This window comes from Folsomia candida, unplaced genomic scaffold (genome assembly GCF_002217175.1).
Source record: "Folsomia candida strain VU population unplaced genomic scaffold, ASM221717v1 Fcan01_Sc002, whole genome shotgun sequence".
Taxonomy (NCBI): domain Eukaryota; kingdom Metazoa; phylum Arthropoda; class Collembola; order Entomobryomorpha; family Isotomidae; genus Folsomia; species Folsomia candida.
Window position 1 is genome coordinate 2,386,324 of NW_019091194.1, and position 21,963 is coordinate 2,408,286.

The window sequence follows — 21,963 nt, forward strand, 5'->3', positions numbered from 1 at the left end:
ACCCTTTTAAAATTAGGGTAACTCGTGACACGCTAAATTCATCTTCGCCATCGGGAGGAGCGACGCTGAGCGTCCTTTCCCTCGCTATCTCGTCATTCCTTGTGATCACTGCTGCCATATAGATAATCTACTTCTCGTGGTCGTCATATACATAATAATTAATGGTTAATAATTATAATTATTGTAAAAAAATCCATCGTTATCATAAACTATTAAGCATTTAGCTAATCGTAAGAAGAGCACACTCAGCTCTTGGAAAGAGAGTAAAATGAAATAGTCACGTCGCTGCGAATAATATGTAAATATGTAAAATATAGAAATATGTAAGTACCGACCTCATAAAATAATTGAATGGGAATGTTTCCGTAATTCCGAATAAGCTGCAGAAACTCGTAGATACATTCTAGATAGAAAAATTCACAATTTTTTGTCAGCATTTCAGTACGTAATTCTTACAGAAAAGGTAAAGTATGATATCAATATAATGTCAATCAATTCATAGGAAACTGTCAAGGAAGACAACAACTCATTAAACTTGTTGCTATTTATCCTGCACAGTTATCGAATTTTATCTTATCATCATGATTAATCGGAAAGTAATCAAATCCAATCCAACGTAGTGAAAGTCAAGTTTTAGGTAAGGATATGCATTCCTAAAAATCAACCCGGTACAAATACAAATCATTTAGTGCATAATCAATCAATCGAAAGTTGTTATCATTATCATGATCGTTTTGCCCACCCACCCAACTCAAATTTAATACAGGAAGAATTCATCAACCAATTTTTACTAGGACATTGGTTAGTTTAATAAGAGTGAAAGTCAAATAGAGCTGGTTCCTCCACTTTTTATGATCTTTTTCCTAAATAAGCATACATAATACTGATGTATTTAGGTGTTTTTATAAAAAAAGATAATGAGGACGTATTACTTTGGTATTAATAGTTAGGTTACTTCGTGTCAGAATTATGCCATGTTGCATGTTGCAGTTACAAATGAGATTCATGTTATAAAAATATGTACTTAAAAAGAATGATCGCGGACAATACTGTAGAAATGAGATGAAACTATTTAGTTTAGTAATTATTATAAGTAATTAAGTAATTAAGGTATGATAATTAATACATATTTCACGGTACGTATTAACCTAATCTTCTGTGAGTTATCGACAATACACTAAAACTGAAACTGATTGAATATGGATGACTTGATTAATACAAATCACTGTCCTTCCAAAAAACAAAACAAAACCGAGAACAATAAGTGGAAAGCTCGTAACGATGCTGTTCTGACAATAAAACTTTAGCGTGTAATGATGAACCTAATTAATAAGGAGAACATAATTAAGAAAAGTATTAAATTTTTATTCTCATTTTGCATTTCAACTCTTACAATTTGATTCTGTATTCTGTATCCTATTGTGACGTGGCCTTTCTTCTAGCCAAGTGGTTTATTGTCATGTTTTTTTTGTCTTCAAAATTACGAACTGAATTTTACATTTGGACTGTTCTTAAATTTATTAGGATTAAAAAGTACATAGTTTTATAGGATAAGTAATAAAAACCAGTAATAATAAATAGCTGTATGGACAATACTACACCTACTCATAGGTTAATGCTGTGCAGACAATAATTGCAAACAGCTTCGTGATTAATGGACGAATAAGTCATAAATTATGTCAAGTTAGTTTTAATTAATGAATAGCTAAATATGTATTAAAAATTATGGATAGTGTGATTTAGAATGAAAGTTGTAAACCGAATCATGATAAAAGTATGATAATAATTACGACGAGTGTAAATAGATGTACATATTTTTGCAGATTGATCATCGATAATCTAATCATTTTTATGAGAAGGTATGTGAGATTCAGAGTCCGATTGTAATGAAGGACTTAAAATGTGTGAGTTGTTTAATGTCAATGTAAATCAGTGTATCGTACTATTTACTAATTAATTAAGATGGGATCTTATCCCATCATGTAAAACGGTACCATCTCAGTTTTACTATACATAAATAAATAGTTGTTGTAGCTAAAATAATAAAATTATTGCGTACTTTTAAGGTGCTTCAGAATGTAAAAAATACTCTTGAAGGAAAAGTCATTATCGGATTTCGGATTAGAAAAAAATGGAATTGTGAATTTGATTTGTTTTATAGAAAAATCCATTCCGGATGTGTTTTTATTAATAAAATGTCCTCGATTTTTGTCCCAGAAAAGACTACGAGTAACAAATTATTTCATGAAAACTTGGAAGAAGGAAATCGGAACATAATTTCAAAAGCTTATTTATATTTATGATAATCAGTTTCATCGTCGCATAAAATACATGGCCATAGCTTGAGCACCTTTCTTTGAACTTTCTAATAACGACTTTTCCAAAGTGTCCAAGTGACTGTCCTTAATCACAGTTCCGGAATCGTTACCGCCCTCATCTGCACTTCGTAGTCCCTGCACGTAACCGTACGAATCTGACAATTTCAACAGTCTCTCCTTAAAAACCTGGACAAAATTAGCAAATATATTTTTTTTAATTAAAAAATAAGCAAAAATCTAAAAATTCACACTTATCAACTCATCATTTATTTCACCTCTGGAAGAATTTCTGCAATCTCTTCCGAGTCCTTCGTCGGTAACCAAGCCAAGTGGAGACCAGTTTGGTAGAAATGTGGCGAAATTCTGTTCAGGTCGACGACAGTAGGATCTGCTTTTAGAATGTCCCTACACAACAAAAATAATTATTTAAAGTAAATAATTATCTATGAACTATATCAACGTTATCGTAAAATGTTGTTTTACCGATATCTTCCCCCGTATTTATGGGGAACTCGAACTGTCGCATAACCCTTTTTCACCAACGCCCTCACGGTCCAAAGTGGCAACTCCAACTCGGTCTGGGCTGGTAAGTCCGTTACTCCCAAGGATGGGTCTAAATATCCTATAATTCCAAAAATATTCGCAATATTATTATTAAAATTGTAATAATAAATGACAGAAAATGAATTGATAGTTACCAAATCCCTTTAGCTCCACCATGGTTCGACACGGGATCTTGATCTGGGTGGCGGATATCTCTTCCAGCGAGAGTGGGTGTGGTGCGTAAGCGATGGGGGCAAGAAAGTTCATTTTTTCTATTAAATTTAATTAAACTTTGACAATAATAATGTCGAAATGAAAATTGCCCAGTAGGCAAATGTGGTCCCGCTACCGCTTTTTGCTCAGAAATGAGATTTTGGTTTTCATGAGAAAATATGAACAAAGGTTTATTGCATGCATGATTTTCTGTTATGAAATTCTATTTGTTAAAAATATTCTGTGAAAATGATGTCTTTTTGGTTATTTTGTATTTTTAGCATTTATTTTATGCTATTTTTCAATTATATGCAAATAAAGCCTTCAATTTTATAAAACAAAACATTTTCAGATAACACTTTATTTTAAAATTTCAAACAACACAGAAAAAAATACGAAGGGAAAAGATAGTAACAAAAACAATTATTAAGTTCGGGGCCTTTTTTTCATCAGTGGACTCTGGTAATGCCTTCCTTATCCCTCGTCCGACCTCGCAGCCTTGGTATCATGCTGACATTGTTGACATTGTTGTTGATCGTCTCTGACCTTCGTCTCCTCACGCAGATGACAATGATGGCAATAATTATGGCGATAAGAAGCACCACACCGATCACAATTCCAGCAATTTCCCCAGGATGGAGAGTTTGCAGTTCTGCAAAAAAGTGATAAGAATGTAAACTTGAAAAATTTTGCAAAAAAATCGCACAACACTCGCCAAAAATTAATTACGGTCACCTCTAACGTCCACAACGCAGGATTTAAGTGCAGTATGGTGGTGAATATCGGTCGCGATAAATTGGACGTATGGGGTGCAACACGATATTTTCAGATAGACTCTGACTCGTCCATGTTCTCCTGGTGTGAGGAATAGTCCTTCCGGAAGTGAAGTTATCTTTTGATTGGGACCTGTGTTTCAAAATATTTTACCAATCGTGTTTTTATTTTGAGATTTTTTTTGCTCATCATACCATAATTATTAAGAATTGTCGCATAAGCGGTCCACTCCCAGCGGAAACAGTCTATCGGGTCGTCTCTGTATCGACATGTTCCTGTGACGTCTTTGTCGACGCAGAATGGTTCCAGGTCATAGTTCGCTCCGTCATACTAATACATATTTTATGGGATAAATTTTATTTTAAGTGCAATGAAAAATAATTTATTTACGGGATCTCCAAAAACGAAGGAACGCTGAACGCTGTCCCGTTTCCCCCGAGCGAGAACTGTGATCATGTTTGAGGAGGAAACAGACGCCACCGATTTGGGTGTGGACGGGTTAATGCTCATTATTCTTCCACTGGATAATGATGACCGTTCAAATATTTGTGATTCTGCTTGTTGTTGTTGTTGTTGCATGCGTGGCATTGGAAAAGTGAACGGAATTTCCGCAGTGGCACCGACGCCAAGTGGAAATCTGAGATAGTAAAGATAAATCTCAGCAAATTGACTATTGTCATTTAGAAATATTGTTTGAGTGTGACATGTTTTTTTACTCTGATGGCTTTACTGGGATACCATGACCTTTGGAGTCTAGAATGATCATTTGAATAAATTCATCTTGTGCTCCGTTATTACTAACTCGAATATAAGACACGGATTCATTTTTGACATTGCTCAACCCCATCTACAAAAAATTGTGAAATTGGAATACGTTAAATTAATATTTGCATTGATAAATAGCAAAATCGAATGAATACATTAATGGTCAAATGCGGATTTAGAGGTGTAGTCCTTTGGAGATTGGAAGCTAATGGATCTAAAATCGAGATTTTAAAGGTCAAGTAATTTTTAAAAATTTTCAAAAAATGGGACTCACCCATTATCCTGGGCTGCTGCTGGGACCGTCGTTCATTATTATTATTGTACTTTTGCAACCTGCTTTCTCTCTGATTTTCATCCATCGGCACGAAATTCTGAGTAATTCCAGGATTTGAAAGGGACACTGATGATCGTCTTGGTACGAATTGTTGCGTGAGGGGGAGTGGTATTGCGCCCGAGACTAGATTTGGCCCTGGTGGTCGTGGGAGGGGTTGTTGGTAAAATGAGACTCGGTTGTTTCTACTTGTTTCTACTGGTTCTAGAAAAATTTGGATAATCAAAATTTCTTAATAGATATTTTTCCGAGTTATTTTTAATACCAGAAAATACCTCGCTGTGGAATTTGTGATAGCGAAAGTTGTAAACTGGACAGCCAATAAATTGTTATTAGGACCCCCGCGTGGCTTAAGTTTCTCTTAACCACCCCCAATTTTAACGGGAGTAACATTATTTTCACACCCACAAATTCAAACGACTCCTTAATAATTTATTATTAAACCACGTATCTATCTATTAATTAAAATTACACGTATTTAGCACTAAACTCACACATTGCATATGTACACGGAAAGCGAGAGAGAGAGTGAATACCCAAGATTATTAACGCACTAAACGGAACCGGGGACATGAGTGGAATGGAAGTGCAATGGGGTCACAGACAAGTGGTATCGATGATACGGAGTCAATAACTAAAATCATAAAAGATCACTCTGTGACTGTGACGAAGCAGGGATTAAGGAAAATGTGGATGCAAAAGCATGCGACATTATTGCATGAAAAAGCATCATACAACATAGGACAAAATTAACACTTCTGAAGGAAGATGAACCACAATCTGAGTAATAATGCCATACTTTTTAGCTGTACACCATACCACAAAACACACAAGTAAAGTTAATGTCTTTTGTTAATTTGTGTATATTTATTTATTGTAAAAGCTACCCTAATGATGTGCCTTGTCGTGGTTGAAGGAACGAAAGTGATCCCACGCTAATGGCAGAACGCATATATTGTTGATTCTTGATTTTGATTGGAAATTGGAATTGAGGGCATTTAAACAACCACCACCACCACCAAACGAACTTACCGGTGGAAGATTTACATCCTTTGTTGTGTGGTGGCTTAAAGTAAGTATCTCCGGATATTACGGCATAGTTTTCGGGACCCACCTTAGACTACAGGCAACATTACGTGAATACATACAAAATGTATGTATACGCAACGTTTCGTCGTATTACCATAATCATCATCATTACTAAATACGATCGAGTCATTAAACAAGTTTGGTTAATAGAAATTTCGGTTTCTCCATAAAACGGTGATGATATGGTGACACATCTACCTGAAAGCGAGGAAGGATTTAATTTTAACGGCTCAAAGTTGTCAACATTACAAAAGAAATCCGTGTGCGTAATGGTTGTTTGATCATAATGAGCCAACACGCAAAATGAGATTGCATATTATCAAGCAATTTCCGCTCTTTTGTTCCTCCTGTGATCCGGTTAGTCGATATGTTGGCTGGCACGAATTGGGAATAATTAGGTATTTAAGGAAAGTGCTAAAAGGTGATAAATTCAAGTATGTACAAGTAGTTTGACATGAACCTGTACATAATTTGACACATTCAAATGTTTGACATAATGTACATAAAAACAAAATATAATAAAAATTCTGCCAATTTTGTTGAAGTTAATAGAATTTTCATGGAATTGGCATATGCATTTATTTCGTGCTGTAAAGGTGTGCTTTGCTTTGCTTTATCTGATTCCCCATTCGTTTAGTCATTCGGGTTAAAAATAGAAATTTGCATCTTGTGGCTTTCTTATGTACATATGTACATCCTTGAGTACGCTAATACATACATATGATTTGCACATATGCATGTAAATTACCTAGCACATTGAAAACTAAAATGTGTTTTGAACACAATAGAACGTCTTTTTTAAATTCTTGAAAGCACAGTTTAAAAGTTAAAAATGGAGTGTTGAATCTGTCCCTTTAATTTAATGCCTTCAGAGCTACAAATAATTTCTCGTCTACCAGAAAGCAACTTGGTGAAAAATGAAGACGTGGTTGCACTAATTTTTATAAATGGAAAATTATTGTCCGCTGTGAATACGAAGGACAATAGAGGGATAATTAAGGCAAGTCTTGCACTTGGTGCTTAGGCTTTTATATAAATCGTGAAAATATCTAAATTTGTGCATTTTTATGATATCTTGTACCCCCAGACATGGACCCCCGAGTTCCACCTCCTCCACGAATTTGTCGCCCACGAGTGTTCCATCTACCACATGGCGCCTGGAGGGGGTGCCACTCATTTTTTCACGTCTGCCGCTGACTGCACCATTTCCCACTGGGTGGAGAATGGCGAATCCGTTGGATATAACCGTATCGCTGTTTTGACCCCAATGCTCGAACCGGCGTGGCGTCTAAGGTACGACGAAGCTACGCAGCTTCTCTATTCCGGAGATTCAACAGGACAAGTACTTGAGTTGTTTTCAATATAAGAATTATCATAATAAATCGTAAATTCATTTTTGAAAAAATAGGTACGAATGTGGGACAATACCAACGAGCTGGTAGGATGCCTTGGGACGGTGGAAGAAATTTATGACATGGCCGTCCACGATGGGGTGCTCTTTACTACGAGAAATTTAGACGTATACTTGACCACTTTACGAACTAAAGGTTCGTAAAGAAAATTAATTTCTGCACAAATTAAGATCGTAATTACTTTCTTTTTGGTTAGATGACAACAAACGAATAAATTGGAGTATCAAAAACACGATTGAAGGTACGGGACCATTGGTCATTCAAGGCGACAAACTTTGTCTCGTTTCTCGCCGAGATTTCAAAATTTTGGTTCATTGCTTGAAGACGACTGGAAATCCCAGATTGGCCGTGCTAGAAGGACACGAAGCCATCATTACAGCCATGATGGGACATTTTTCATCCAATTCAAATCTACTATTTAGTGGGGGTTACGACGGGAAAGTGATTTCGTGGAGTTTATCCAGCTACGAAAAACTTGGAGAAGTCAAATTGCACGGATACATAAATTCACTAGCGATCGATGTTAAAAGTGGGGGTGTATTTGCGGGGGGAGAGGATCGTTTTTTATGTGGGGTAAAATTGGTTAATATCTTGTAAAGACTTATTTTTAGAAGAAATTCGTATAAATAAATCCTATTCGTTTTCTTATTCGGTTATTGGCTGCGTAGTTATACTTTCTTGAACAAAGTGAACAAAGCACTTTTGGAATGCACACCTGTTTTCTGCAATCTCACCACGAGAAAACGAAAACGAAGCCACCAAAAATAGAGATGTGACTTTTTGGCGTCAAGTTTCTAACAAAAATCCAAACTGACCTGACCTGGACCCTCATTTCATGTTCAACCTTGGACTTGTCAACACCTTGTAACTTCCTGAACTATTTTGTTTACTTTTTCAACATTTCTTGAAATCTGAATACAATGGAATCTTCAGAACTAGTGCAGTCTCCTGTTGAGGAAGATAACATCAATTTCAACAAAGTCAAAACAAATGTTAAGCCATCGTGTTCGTCGTCGTCGTCGTCGTCGTCGACCCGGGTTCCACCCAGTTTGTCCGAACCTCGCGTCCTTGACATTAACTATCTATTTGCTCTCGAATTTCCGGGAGGGGTCCCTTTCGCAAAACTCTATGATCATTTCCATCGAGTCATTGGAAATCCGTCGCCTAGTTTGGAACGTCAATCCAAAGAGGTGGGCTTCACTGGATACAGGTATTTAAAGTTATATATTTTTTTAAAAATTAAGGGTGTTGGACTGGACGAGAGTCAGACATTCATGTAATGAATATCATAAAGTCTAAAAATTTATGTACACACAGAAATAAACAATATGCAATTAAGTAATTAATTATATGTTGATTACAGCCGAGATGCTTTCAAAGAATTGCTTAGGAAGCATACAGACAGATTTTGGGTCACAAAAAGCCCATGGGATACAGATATTGTTTTTCCTGCTGGATTTAAGGGTGAGCTATATCTGAATTGATTTTATAGAAAATAATTCGTAAATATTTATGTTCTAAATCTTAAAACAGAAAGGTATATCGACACTGAAGAACTATATGGGCCAATCTTGGACAGGATGCGAGATTACGTCGAGAAGCAATGTTCCGCTCTTCGACCAGCCGACCTTTTTGACAGTGTGAGCAAGTTTGATGACTGGAAAGACTGCATCCTCCAAAACAATGGAGGCCCCCTCATGGATCAGTTCGATCAAATACCGGATAAAGCAAAATTCAAGTTGATGCAAGTTTGTTGGGAGGTTTTCCAGGCAGAGATAAACAAAAACGCTAAATCTCTGTGTGATTACCTCGCCGCCCCCTTTTCGAGTTCCGGTTGTTTGGAGGACTCCCAGTCAAGTGGGGCTGAACCCGGTACTTCTAGTGATCAGTTAAACGATACTGCGGTCAGCTTTGTGGAGAAAATGGTGACAACGGAGTTGAGATTGCCATTTTCACAGCTCCTGTACGCAAAAATTCCAGAACTGTCGGAGGAAATCAAGGCTGGGGAAATGTGTATTTGTGTGGCAGGATTTGTGCAGAACCCTGCAAAATTTTATCTTCTTCCGAGAGTGGGGAGAGAAGATGTGGCGAGACTCATGGTGGACATGAAGTAGGGGGGAATTATTTTTTCCTGCGTACATGTACTAATTTATTTATCATTTGTTAATAATTTGGCTTTTATTTACGTTTTAGCAAGGAATACGGAGTATTAGAGGACCTCGATTGCGACATTCGCCCTTGGATCGGTTATTTGCGTCCCGGATTTTACGTCGCGGTCAGGAGATCACTCGAATCTACGGATTGGTATCGAGGCAAAATTTTGGATAAGGATTGTTATCCGTTGTACACCGTGAGCAACAGTTCATTTATACAACTTTTAATTTATGTATAAATCGAATCACTCATAAATATAAAACTTTTTTATATTCCAGGTATTCCTTCTCGACTACGGCGAGGTGATCAACGTTCCCTTAGAGTGCATGCGGTACCTCCATTTTCAGTACATTTCCTTCCTTAAGGCCCCAGCCACTCGATGTTCCTGCTTTTTGGGGAAAAATTACCGAAACAAGAGAACTGCAAACGGAGCACGATTTCGGTGGACGAACAAAGAAACGAAATTATTTAGGAGTTTAATCGATGGGAAGAATCTGGCTATCGAGCTATTCAAAAAGAGGATAATTCGAGTACAGAATTTATAATCATTTTATTTTTATTTTTGGAATTTTTTTGCGTATTTTAGACATTGTCACGTAAAATTATCCTTTTCCAGGGACAGATCTCACTAGACGTCCAAGTTCACATTCTGGATGAAAATTGTGGCCGCGTCGTTCTGCATCACGTGGAACGCGAAGTGTTAAAGCGGAGCAGGGGGGAGTACGTCTGCGGAAGCAGGGAGGGGACAGAAACTCGAACCACCGTCTGTCCAACCACTTTTAAAACCATTAATCCAAGTTATTTTTCTTAAACGGGGGCCGGGATATTTTATCAATATTTTCTCTTACTTTATTTATGACTATGAAAGTATTTTGTAACTTTATTTCGTATTTTTTTGCTTGTTACTTTAAAATATTTCGAATGACAGAAATGTGTGACAATGAATTATTTTTGTACCTTTGTTTATGGAATAAATGGTTCGCATGATGACTTCATGTTTCCTTGTAACATTCCTTCTGAAAGTCGTTTGTCCACAAGCAGGTGAAAGCAGGTGAAAGTTCATTTGTAACTATGGCCAAATTCCATCGCGTCTCTTTTCACCTCAAACATCTCAATTTTAGATTTTGAACGCTGAACACGAATATGATAACCGTTTCGACCTATGACAACTCAGTGACCGTGTGAATTACTGTTCATCCAGTATTATTAGTCGCAAAAAATTCTGGAAGGTTACCTGGCAGATTATTTATTTTTCAATTAGCAACCAAATAACCTCTCAGAAAATTTTCCAAGAAATTGCGACTAATAATACTGGATGAACAGTAGGTCAAGGTCAAAAACATAGGACAAAGCTCGCCCGGTGGGAGACGGGCTTATACGCTAATATAATACAGAACCTTGACGCAAGAAGTGTCGAAATATGGGGAAAGCATACTGACTCATAAGCATACATTTTAGAGTTCGAAACATGTGCGTATGAACCACTCCATCATATGTCATGCTAAAAATATCATATTAAGTTAATATGCTCATCATCCTCTGTTCACCTCATAAATACAAGTGTGCATGCTTACGACTATTACGTGATATTTTTGGATTACAAATAAAATTTTGAAAAATGACATTGAAATTGGTCTCAAAAGTGTCAAGTGAGCATCTCGTTTCCGGTGAAGATTGGGAATGCCTAATGTGGCTTAATGGAAAGTTGTACAGTGCTGGATATGCCAGTGGGAAAATTAAGGTAACATATATATTTAAATGACCCGATTACCTGATAAGTATACTTATCTACTTAACGTTGCTAATTACTTATCATCTGCAGGTCTGGTCCCCAGATTTGCAACAAGTTCTCAAGGAATGGCCAGCTCACGAGTATCCCATTTACCACATGTGTCCCGGTCCACCCCCCACTTTTTTCACGTCTTCTTCAGACTGTACAATCAAACAATGGGAAGAAGGTGAAAATGGAGACTTTGTTCTTATCGCTACTTTAGAAGGACACGAGGAACCGGCGAGAAAGTTGAGATTTGATTCGGATAAGAAGAGACTTTATTCTGGGGACGAGTTGGGCAAAGTGTGTACATAAGAAATACAATTTTTTATGTAATCGTAAGAGGTTAGAAATTATAGAAATAACCCTGTTGAATTATGTATCTAGGTCCTTATCTGGGAGGATGGGAAACTTATCGGAATTTTGGAAACATTGGAAGAAATTTGGGACATGATGATTTACAATGATCTTCTTTTCACGGCGAGACATTTGGACGTTGTAATAAATACGCTGAGCCAGAGAGGTATGATTGTATTTATTTTAATGCTGTTTAATTAATATTTCTAGTAGAAATACTTATCTCAGGTGACCAAATTCGCCACTCTGTGAAAAACACCATACCTGGAAAAGGACCGTTTCTGATCACAAAGGGTGAAAAGCTTTGTTTCGCGGATAGGTCCAATTTTCAGATTCATGTTAACGAAGCGTTCAAATCGGGAAATGCAAACCTGGCCAAATTGGAGGTGCTAAAACATAACTTTTTAATTAGATGTGATTAAATCTTCTTTTAATTAAAAATGATGACAGGGTCACGAAAGCATCGTAAATGGAATTGCGTCTCATAATGACACCTTGTACACGAGTGGTAGCGACAAAAAGCTGATTGCATGGAATCTGACGACTTTGAGTCGTATCGAATCGCTAAATCTCGACGGGTATGTGAATGACATTGTCATCTCAGACAGCGACGGAACGATCTATGCGGGTGGCCAAGATAACAACATATTTGCAGTAAAATTAACATAATAGCAGACAAAATGTGGTACTATTTTTTGGAAAATATACTCATCATTTATTGTATATAGTTATATTTAATTCCGTAAATCTTAACCTAACGTCCTAAAACACACAAGTCACACATCTCTTATTGAGCATAAAACAAGACATACGTAAATATCTTATCTTATTATTATCAATTTGACAATATCTATAAATCTACTTAAATGTGGTGCGTGCCACCATCCACGATAATTCCACTGTCCTCCTCACTCTTATTATTTTCATTATTATTGTCTCGAAATTCTCTCTGTTTACTGTTATTATCACTGCTTAGCAGAGTAGAAGCTGTATTGGCTGTGGGGGCAGATCGGGTAATGACGCTTCCAGCAGTTTTGTTGACATTATCACTACCATTGCTTTTTATAGGTTTACTGTTATTGCTTCCGGGAAGTGGCCTTGTCATCCTGCCGCCCAGGTAGCCAATCTGCTTCAGGTAATTGGCAAAGTTACGAGCATACACTCGGGAGAAAGTTGCTTTCGAGCCCATACAATTTTCTGCTTCACCTGTGCATGTTTTTTGTAAGATTTCCATCATTCATTTTCCATATTAGTTGATTTACATACATGCAAAGAGACCAATGAGACTTTTGGATTCTTTGGAATATGCCCGGATTGTGAGGGCGGATCCAGCGTCTAGCGGTTTCCCGTCACGATACCAGCGAAGAATTGGCGTCGGTACGCCTGTAACCTGTGAAAAAAATTCATTCATACAAAAAGATGAGACATATTAATACTTCACGGATGGGTAAGCATTGAGTGAAATGAGGTATGTGAAAAAGTTGGCAAGAAAAGTTACGCACATCACACTCCGACAAAACACAAAACTGTCATACGTACCTCACACTCGAGAGAAAGGGTCCCATTGTCCCAAAGACACCCACGAAGTCCAGTGATGAATCTGGGCGCTTGGTAAATTTGTGGAACTGTGGAAGAGCATAATATTTATTTAATACTGATAAAAAAATACTTCAATGATGTTATTTTATAAGAGATGAACTACTTGCTTTGTAATGTGAGAAGGGCATTACAACAGATTTCTTTCTGGGGTCCATTGTTCGTATCATTCGACGCCGCCCTACAAACCCAGTTCCCTTCATCGCACGGTTTAACTTGGTGGATTTGGACGCAAAAGATGCTCTTGTCTCGGAGCAGGACGTGACGGTCAGAATTAGTGATGGGTTCTTCATTTTGAAACCAGAATACCTGGAAATATTGAGAATCCCGTATATATTTTCCAAAATTAACACTAGCTCTTATTCTCAATTTTAGGATGAATTTCATCATTAAAAAAAATACGACTCACATTCGGATCTAAACAACCCCTAATTTCCACCAGGAACTTTGTCGAACTTCCCACCGGGATTGTGACATCGACCATTTCCCTTTTAAACTCGAAGGGCTCACCACTTTCACTATTTCCGCCCATTTTTAATATAAAGTACTTTCACTCAACGCAAGAAGAAATCACAACTTTCACCACGATCACAAAAACTGACTTGATAACCCGAAATATATGTACTTCTTGATCAACAAATTAACATATTTATTTCCTTATTTACTATTCCAACCTGGCTGACATATATTACCGAAAATTTGACCGGTTTACGACGCGTAGCCAGCAGATTATTATACTCTTGACCTTTCTCTTATAACAAAAGCAACAACTTATTTCCGTTTTAACGACAACGGTTATGTTATGTTATGGCTGGGAATACTATTAAAGTGTTCGAGTGAAGACTATGTTGAGATGAAATGAGAATTCAGATTGGGATCGAGTTTCATGGTCGAAGCCAAAAAATCAAGCCAACTAAAAAGACCAACCAAAAAACCAACCGACTTTGTTCTTCACAAAAAGAGGAGGAGAGGAACAGAAAGAAATTAAATGTTTTTTTGCAAGTATATTTTGCGACAATAAATAAATTGACAGTAATGTGAAAAATATTTTATTACGTCAATTTTGCATGTGTAAACAAATTTGCAGAAATGTTGCCAATTTCTGACGGCCTTTGCGAAAAGGATTCGTCCTAGAGGAAAAGTAACATTATTTATGAACACCACCCACCTTTCTATCTAGAATTGTTTATTTTTAGAAGTTTTTAGCACATGAACTGCATCATCATTTCATTTCATTATTATGCAGCACCGGGAGCAGGAGACAAGTTCGGGTGCAAAATTGCCTAATGGTTATAAGATTTGTTGGGATTTAGAACCCGACGGAACTCATGCTTCATCTGTGATAAGGCTAATCCAACATTATTTGATTATCATAATGCATACGTACGTAAAAGATTTGTAGGAAACTTGAAATGAATGATGGTGACCATATAATTTAGCATTTGAGGAGCTGAAAAGACGAGAAATGAGAATGTTTACAAGTTTGGACGACGTAATGAAAAAGTCTTAAATTAACTAAAGCTAACGATTAATTATTGAATTGAAGGTGACACATCAAGGAAAATGAGCACATGGCACCTTGAAACTTTTTTTTAGTGGTTGAAGATATATTTTTGTCGCGTATTCTTCAAGATTTATAAATGAAATGCTAGTAGATATTTTGTCAAGTGAAATATTTGCGAGGTTTTTTACACAATGAAATAAGGATGAAACAGGTTTTATGCTCGATTCCCCTAATTAACTAAAAGTTGATCACAAGTATTTATCTTGTTTTAATATCATACCAATTTTTTGTCTCATTTCTACAAACAAACAAGGCTATTGTTTGATGAGCATATCAATATAATACGGATATCGATCCAAGATATTCAGGTTTGTGGTAATAAACGAAGATGAATGTTCAATGAGGTGATGAAGGTTGAAATTGCAAATAATATCATTTAACCAAAACTGGTGGAGGTTGAGAGTGGTAAGTTAATTGTGCAGATCGTAAGAGAGAAATAGTATCATCATTTTTTTCGAAATGAAAATAAAATAGGACACCCGAATTTGCACCAATTTTGTAAATGTTGACAAATTTCGTGTCAATAAGTAAGTCCAAAAATGGTAAAAGTTTCATCCTTAAGTGTGATTAGCTTCTACATTTTCACACATCTTCATTTGTTCAAGGTAATTAATTAATTCCAATTAGTCATTTTGGGCTCCCAAAAAAAAAAAAAATTTCAGAATTTTTTTTACTAGATTGTGTCTGGAATGTATCCCCAATTATACCCTCGAAACCTTCCCATCACCCTACGCCACCCCTACCCAAATTATCCTCAGTCACTGCAGAGAGCGTCCCCATTTTTTTCCATGAATCGAAACCAACTCAACAACGCAGTCTCGTCACAAGAATCGTCTTCATCTTCCTCCTCAGCCCAGCAAGGTTCACAATCGCCCATGTTCATTTCCACTTCCGGTCCACAGGATCCTTCAAATGACTTCAATTATAACACTCCATCCCGCGACACGAACCATTTGATTCTAGACTTTTTATACGATTACTACGAATACCCACCGTATGGGGGTCAAGCCACTCCGGTCGATTATGGGTGGGTATATCCCCCCTCACCACCACCGACGGTGATGACGATACAAGAAAATTCTCCCCCTCCCTCATCCCAAATAACAGAGACGCCCATTATAACAGGGCCGTCGCGATTCAAGCCGTATAAACCACCAATGTCACCACCAAAATCGAAGCCGGACGATAAAGACACGACGGATGAGGACTCCGCGACAACGGATGAAGATGAGGACGAAAATAAAAATCCTGACGTTCCCGAATCACCGCCACCACCAGCACCAGCGTCTCTATTTCAATTTGGGCTTTGGAGTCCGCCAGCAATATCGGGAGGGAGTGGGCACGATTATAAGAATAAATTTACCCGTCTCAAAGAAAAGTGGAATTATCTCCTGGACAAGTTAAAGATTAAGGATGGCAGTGATTCTTCATCTCCTGCACCCAATAATAGTAACAATATGGATAAAGAGACTGAAATTATTGTGAATAGGAGGCCAATCAAGGTGAGTGGGAGTGGTGGTGGTGGGGGAAACTACCCAATTTCTAGCTCGTCCAGTAATTCTGGACAATTTCAACTGGAAAGTCTTCCGGGATGGAATGCTCCTCCTTTAAAGAACCCGCAAAGGTATCAACAACGTTATCCGATAAGACAACAACAAGGAAACAGAAATAATTACAATGGGTGGGTCCAACTTGGTAATACGAGGAGGCCATTTTCGTTCCCTTATGTTTATTAAGACCGAAAAATTGTGTGGACAGTGTAAAAAGTTATTATAATTGATTATATTATTTTGTTCAAAGGAATTTTGATTTAAAAATAAAATAGTAATTAGGGAATAACACAATGCTTACTTAAAACTACCAATTTCCAAAATTCTTAAATTCACACCCAGTCGGTTTCTTTTTGGACGATTTATCTCCAAACTGGAGAGCAGGGGGTGTCAATTCGTCGGCCCTGTTAAGTTAAAAACGCCATTATTATTTGTTCGAAGTGTTTCGAGTTGTATGCAAATTTTTTTTTCCTGCTACTTACTTTCGTTTAGGATTGATATATTTCCCAATTCCCTGACGGTAAACTTTCAATTCGGGTGTTTTAGGTTTATTTTTCGAATTTTTGGATGCGTCTAATTTTTCAACTTCTAGTCTTTCAATATCTTTCCGCCTTTCTGATGCCAATTCCTCATCGACTTCCGTAAACGGATCCACAAATACTGTAGAAGTCTGAATTATGATATCTTCAATCGGTCGATCCTTATTGTCAACTTCCACTTTCTCCATGGCCGATAGGGTATCCAGACCTCCGACAACTTTTCCTGGCGAGTTGGGTGAATAAAAATATTTATTTTCATATATATTAATATATATTTTAATATATATTTTGGCTGAATGAAAATATAATAAAACTATAAAATACATAAACATCTGATTATAGTATTGAGTAATGGTGAAAACAAGAAATCTAAGCGAGCAGAAGTTTCGGTGCGAAGTACGTCGGACTCTATTATTATTTTCAGCTGGACAGAGATTGATTTCGTTCTCGAGTAGGAGACATTATTATTCTTGCTTTTACCATCAAGAATGGATAAAAGAAGTAGTGGATTTGAAAGTTGGAGTGACGATGATGACTTTGTGCCAACAAAGAAACCAAAGCAATCAGGGGAGTCTTCGGTCAGTCGTTCCCAACAAGAAGGTAGGTTTGTTGTCATTACGTGTTAAACATATGCAAAGGTTTGTTGTTTATCCCGAACCAGGGCTTATGCAACCGTTTTGCCAGTCTGTCCGTCTTTCTGCAAACACGGTAACTCTCTAAGTTTTTTGTTTCATTCAATTTATAGCTCCACCTCAAAGAGCCTACTCGGGCAAGTACAAATGGGAACCGAATATTCCTAATCCAAATAGAGGTAAGTGTTTTTCTATATATGCAATTCACGACAGTCATACAAAGAATTGTATTTATTTAGATAAGAAGGGCGACCCAATGGGTCGCTGTCTAGAGCAAAACAGGGACGGAACAATTTGTTGTCATCCTGTATCACGCAAGCGTATCCAACTTCATTATGCTCTAAATCACGCTGATGAGGAAACGTAAGATTTATATGAATAACTACGTTAGTTTAAGCATGAGTTGAAACTGATTTGCCCAATAAGTTTTCATTTGAACTTGTTTTGTTCAGCATTCGGAAACAAAAGGCGTACAACCTTCTACAAGCAAACAAGTCACGACAACAAGATACCATGGGTTACAAAATAAAGTTCTTCCAATTGAGTAGACAAGGTCAGGGTCTCCCTGATACTTTTCCGATTCTCTCACACGGAACTGAACCAACAGGGGAGCAAGCACGAATAAATGCTGAAATTTCCGCCATTAATAAGAGAAAATACGAAGAATCCTTGCAGATAGATAGGAGTGCATATTATGGAACTGTATGTAATTGAATATTTATTGTATGCTGTTATAATAATTGAAACATTATTATAACATGTTGATTGATAGGTAATCTGTCAATTTAAACCACCTGACGACGACCCCAATATGAATATGGAGGACATGTGGCTAAGATTCGAGAAGGATCCTACTTTTGAATCGAAATGGTTCTATGATGTCAGCTATTGCGTAAGTGATAGCGAAAGTACTTTAGTAGTTTTAGTCTTCTCCATGTTTTACCTTGGGTGAGCTAATAACTAGCAATTTGATAATATAGGAAGGTCCATGTCCCGCCACACATCTGGGGAAAAACTCTCGTTCGGAAGTGGCCAAGTGTGGTGTCGTTGAACAATACTCAACTTACGTAATGGCAAGTGCATAATATACAAATTATCATTAATTCCAATGAGTACTTATAATATGTATGAACGTTAATTACAGAGAATTAGATTTGAAGGGGGCACAAAAGAAGAAAATTTTAAAGCAGCCATGGGTTGGCAAGCTCCTTATTGTGTGCTAGCCCAGTACAAAACAAGTCAGTAATATCAATTAATTATCTAATTACATAGGTAATGAATTGATGTTGTGTTTGTTATATAGTTAATGGAGTTGGTGGTGGGACTGGCATGAAGATAACAATGCTTAACAAAAACCAGGTACAAAAATCGAACCACATGACTGCCGTGTCTCCAGAAGAGGATGAAAAGTTGAAGCACATTTCCATCCATGGAACAAATGTTTTTTACCCTGTTCAAGGGTACGAAGACATGAAGAAGCATCCCTGGGCAAAATATACATTCCCACCCAGAACTACTTATTTTACTCCTAAACCTTCTCAATAGTTTTTATAACATTTGGTTATGCTATTTAGTTATGATATATTTCACCTTATCGCAGAAATATCATAATAATAAACAAAACTCACTAATATATCCAAAAAAGAGTTTGTTGGAGATGTGAAGAAAATAATTGGAATTCATAAATTTTTACCAAATATTGTGTGCTTTCCATCCAAGTGTTTACAGGATCGATACGTGATAAAACTAGGAAAACAACAAATTCACATAAGAACGATATTTCATCTAAATGAATGATCACACTTGCATAATGTGAGCTTACAATTGTGATTTGTTTGTGGCTGGACCAGAATTCGCCATTGACAGAACTCCACGACCTTCGTGATGCAAGTTTGGACGAATTTCGTCTTCGAAAGCATCTGTCCAAGCACTCTCACCTCCGGTCCCCTTTCCAGTGGGATCACCTCCTTGAATCTGGAATACAATGATTGGATATTTTAAACAATCTTTACAAATAACATAACTTGAAAAATCAAATCGTTTGTGTGTATACCATGAAATGCCTAATTGAACGATGAAACTGGGTCCCATTGTAATAACCCTTTTTGCAAAGGATGATAAAATTTTCACACGTTTTCGGAGTAATATCACAATGAAGCTCCAGATTAATTTGCCCATGCGTAGTGTTCAACCTGACATATCCTAAAATTTCACAGCACATTTAATATTAAACATATCTATATATATATTTTACGAAATATGATTATTTGACTTGCCTTTCTTTTTAATACGCTCGTACCGCACCGAATCTTCGTCCCGGATGGCAGCCTCATGCACGGTCAGCACTGGCATTACTGTCGATGTAAATCCGGCCGCGACAGCTCCCGTAGAATAATGTGCCTGAACATAACAAGCACAAAAAAATATAGCTTTTATGTAGGATTCAGTCGAATCGTGATTTTAATTCCTCTTACAGCATTGACGCTATCCGCTTTTTTGATAACAGCACTCTCAGTCTCTGCGGCCACATACGTTTTGTTCAACTCTTGAATGGAATCCCTGGTCTGAGCATTTGTCGACTTCAATCGAGCATTTGGGTCATGAGGGGCTCGTATCAATTCTGAACAAAAATTAACACAAATTATTAATTATGCCCTGCCAATAATCAATTCACAAATTCAAAATCTTTGACCCACCTTCATCCTCAATTTTTAAATTATTCTTGACGTGATGAAAGTCGACGAAATTAAACTTCTTTAAATTCTTGGGATCCTGAATTGTAATCAGATCGTTCCTCGTAAAGGGTTGATCCGTGAGTAGATCTTTCCAACTTTTCGGTTTAATGTTTAATTCTTCGACAGCCTGGAATTTACAATACCAAATTAATTACTTACATTTCACCCATTATATCATCCATACTTTTAAGTATAAAACTCACCTCAAACGAAAACACGTTCCCCGTCAATTTATTTGCAACAATGTGACTGTTCGCGTTAAAAACTTTGTACAGAACAGGACAATGATATTTCCCTTCTCCATTCTTAGTAAAATTTAATTTTGTGAGCTGTTTAGCATCCAATTTCTCGCCCGTGATGGGATTAACCTTATACTTTTTCAGGAAGGGAAGAAGGACCATCAAATCGAAAATGTTCCCGTGAGCGTCACAATATGGATTTTCGAAGGGCTGCAACGACAAGGCGCAGTGGTCAAAGGGCAGCCGTCGAAATTCAGAGTTACTCCCAAACTGGGCTTGATTAGCTTTCTTTCCACCGTAAAGTGTCGACCACTCGGTGAAGGTCAGGTATCTGTGTAATTTAATTAAGCAATTAACTCACATTAATTACAAATTCAAATATAAATAGTTTAAATAATTTAAGTTAAATTGAAAAAAAAACAATAACAATAACACTTACAATTTATCTTTTTGATGCTGTTTCTTCCCCATTTTACAAGCTTAACTTATTACTTATCAGAAAATCAGAACTATTTACAATTAATTAGAATATAGACAGAGCTTAAATTGAAATTGTTAATTTTTTAAAAACGCAGATTTTTTTAAATATCAAATATAAATATTTTGAAGGACTCCGTTAATATCGTAGCCAAAATACAAGTAAAGATTCTCTCCGGCGTTTAAGTCTCGCACTGCCGTCTCATTTTGAGAATGTCTCACAAACGCACGCCAGTAAATTTCCCATTCGGATGCGAACTTTTTTGCCAAAAGCTCTTTGATTCGATCGAATTCCCACTGAATTTCGTCCACGACCTTTTGAAGTTTATCTACACGTTCATGTGTACTTTTTAAGCTCTTTTGGGTTTCTGTAATAAAATTGTAAATATTAGATTAATTAGTCAATTTCTGCATAAAATTATGCATTAATTACCTTCTAATTGTTTCGCCGTTTCCAAAAGTGCTCTACGAAGAGTGATGCACGCAAAAATTGTCATCCATATAAGGCAAAATTTGAAGTTTGGATGCATGATGAGGACGAACTTTGAAATTGTGTGAAACTTTAAAATTGGGTGATTTCTAGACTGCAGCAGAAAATGGAATGAAGTTATCGGTACAGTTAAAGTTAGTTAAGTGAATTAAGTTAGTACATACGCATTTGTTCTGTATTTAGTATGTTAGAAGAGGAAATAAGGGTGCATATGTAGGCGTTTCCAAGAAAAATGCATACGCTACTAAAATTAAAGGTCATTTACGCTGCATACCTTAGATTTTGATATGCCATACTAGATAACTGTTGAAGGGGCGTTTCTTTGCTGCTTATAATTAAATTATTAATTACGAGGGTCGATATGTGTTTACTTTATTGAGCTTAAAAATTAAGGTACAGTAAGTACTTATAATA

General features: G+C 36.8%; 9 protein-coding genes across 16 annotated transcripts in view; 5 read left to right on the forward strand and 4 right to left on the reverse strand.

Annotated features, from left to right (window-relative positions):
• Positions 1-1,789, forward strand: part of LOC110842899 (protein Skeletor, isoforms B/C) — a 37,855-nt gene extending 36,066 nt beyond the window's left edge. For all 4 annotated transcript variants that reach the window (XM_035847280.1, XM_035847281.1, XM_022088760.2 and 1 more), the window contains one exon: positions 17-1,789. In XM_035847280.1, the coding sequence (XP_035703173.1) occupies positions 17-122 (106 nt within the window). In that variant the 3' untranslated portion in view covers positions 123-1,789. The remainder of the gene's footprint in view (positions 1-16) is intronic.
• Positions 1,790-2,149: 360 nt separating this feature from the next.
• Positions 2,150-3,211, reverse strand: LOC110842901 (DNA replication complex GINS protein PSF3). The gene is made up of 4 exons (XM_022088768.2): positions 3,017-3,211; positions 2,802-2,940; positions 2,594-2,723; positions 2,150-2,504 (listed from the first exon to the last, which is right to left on the reverse strand). Exons 1-4 carry the CDS (start codon positions 3,126-3,128, stop codon positions 2,313-2,315), a joined length of 573 nt encoding a protein of 190 aa, XP_021944460.1. The 5' UTR covers positions 3,129-3,211; the 3' UTR covers positions 2,150-2,312.
• A 214-nt stretch (positions 3,212-3,425) lies between these two features.
• LOC110845017 lies at positions 3,426-5,685 on the reverse strand. Its single transcript, XM_022091373.2, has 8 exons — positions 5,220-5,685; positions 4,888-5,148; positions 4,769-4,827; positions 4,565-4,695; positions 4,239-4,485; positions 4,043-4,178; positions 3,810-3,980; positions 3,426-3,726 (listed from the first exon to the last, which is right to left on the reverse strand). The coding sequence occupies exons 1-8, from the start codon at positions 5,335-5,337 to the stop codon at positions 3,524-3,526; spliced, it is 1,326 nt and encodes a 441-aa protein (XP_021947065.1). The 5' UTR covers positions 5,338-5,685; the 3' UTR covers positions 3,426-3,523.
• Positions 5,686-7,120: 1,435 nt separating this feature from the next.
• On the forward strand, positions 7,121-10,520 carry LOC110844673. Of its 3 annotated transcripts, XM_035848406.1 has the most exons (9): positions 7,121-7,375; positions 7,442-7,580; positions 7,642-7,686; positions 7,770-8,655; positions 8,809-8,909; positions 8,979-9,555; positions 9,639-9,795; positions 9,878-10,129; positions 10,216-10,520. In XM_035848406.1, the coding sequence occupies exons 4-9, from the start codon at positions 8,366-8,368 to the stop codon at positions 10,408-10,410; spliced, it is 1,572 nt and encodes a 523-aa protein (XP_035704299.1). In that variant the 5' UTR covers positions 7,121-7,375; positions 7,442-7,580; positions 7,642-7,686; positions 7,770-8,365; the 3' UTR covers positions 10,411-10,520. The 3 variants fall into 3 exon arrangements, with proteins under 3 accessions (XP_035704299.1, XP_035704297.1, XP_035704298.1); XM_035848404.1 differs by having other exon boundaries at positions 7,642-8,655; XM_035848405.1 differs by having other exon boundaries at positions 7,121-7,326; positions 7,642-8,655.
• Positions 10,521-11,115: 595 nt separating this feature from the next.
• On the forward strand, positions 11,116-12,569 carry LOC118434236 (zinc finger CCCH domain-containing protein 17-like). The gene is made up of 5 exons (XM_035847171.1): positions 11,116-11,340; positions 11,422-11,673; positions 11,758-11,893; positions 11,956-12,113; positions 12,178-12,569. Exons 1-5 carry the CDS (start codon positions 11,218-11,220, stop codon positions 12,394-12,396), a joined length of 888 nt encoding a protein of 295 aa, XP_035703064.1. The 5' UTR covers positions 11,116-11,217; the 3' UTR covers positions 12,397-12,569.
• On the reverse strand, positions 12,414-14,298 carry LOC110844502 (myopalladin). Its single transcript, XM_022090718.2, has 5 exons — positions 13,733-14,298; positions 13,434-13,632; positions 13,267-13,352; positions 12,994-13,117; positions 12,414-12,933 (listed from the first exon to the last, which is right to left on the reverse strand). Exons 1-5 carry the CDS (start codon positions 13,853-13,855, stop codon positions 12,590-12,592), a joined length of 876 nt encoding a protein of 291 aa, XP_021946410.1. The 5' UTR covers positions 13,856-14,298; the 3' UTR covers positions 12,414-12,589.
• An 853-nt stretch (positions 14,299-15,151) lies between these two features.
• LOC118434235 lies at positions 15,152-16,731 on the forward strand. The gene is made up of 2 exons (XM_035847170.1): positions 15,152-15,492; positions 15,565-16,731. Exons 1-2 carry the CDS (start codon positions 15,427-15,429, stop codon positions 16,621-16,623), a joined length of 1,125 nt encoding a protein of 374 aa, XP_035703063.1. The 5' UTR covers positions 15,152-15,426; the 3' UTR covers positions 16,624-16,731.
• LOC110843920 (RING-type E3 ubiquitin-protein ligase PPIL2) lies at positions 16,587-21,686 on the reverse strand. The gene is made up of 11 exons (XM_022089977.2): positions 21,493-21,686; positions 21,022-21,427; positions 20,547-20,913; positions 20,305-20,470; positions 20,083-20,228; positions 19,885-20,008; positions 19,662-19,810; positions 19,431-19,582; positions 19,302-19,354; positions 16,920-17,199; positions 16,587-16,841 (listed from the first exon to the last, which is right to left on the reverse strand). The coding sequence occupies exons 2-11, from the start codon at positions 21,051-21,053 to the stop codon at positions 16,745-16,747; spliced, it is 1,566 nt and encodes a 521-aa protein (XP_021945669.1). The 5' UTR covers positions 21,054-21,427; positions 21,493-21,686; the 3' UTR covers positions 16,587-16,744.
• On the forward strand, positions 17,075-19,254 carry LOC110843921. 3 transcript variants are annotated; one of them, XM_035847169.1, is made up of 8 exons: positions 17,075-17,211; positions 17,319-17,576; positions 17,722-17,971; positions 18,061-18,310; positions 18,381-18,500; positions 18,589-18,681; positions 18,753-18,846; positions 18,912-19,254. In XM_035847169.1, the coding sequence occupies exons 2-8, from the start codon at positions 17,465-17,467 to the stop codon at positions 19,151-19,153; spliced, it is 1,161 nt and encodes a 386-aa protein (XP_035703062.1). In that variant the 5' UTR covers positions 17,075-17,211; positions 17,319-17,464; the 3' UTR covers positions 19,154-19,254. The 3 variants fall into 3 exon arrangements, with proteins under 3 accessions (XP_035703062.1, XP_021945670.1, XP_035703061.1); XM_022089978.2 differs by lacking the exon at positions 17,075-17,211 and having other exon boundaries at positions 17,264-17,576; positions 17,722-17,787; positions 17,848-17,971; XM_035847168.1 differs by lacking the exon at positions 17,075-17,211 and having other exon boundaries at positions 17,264-17,576.
• Positions 21,687-21,963: the final 277 nt, after the last annotated feature.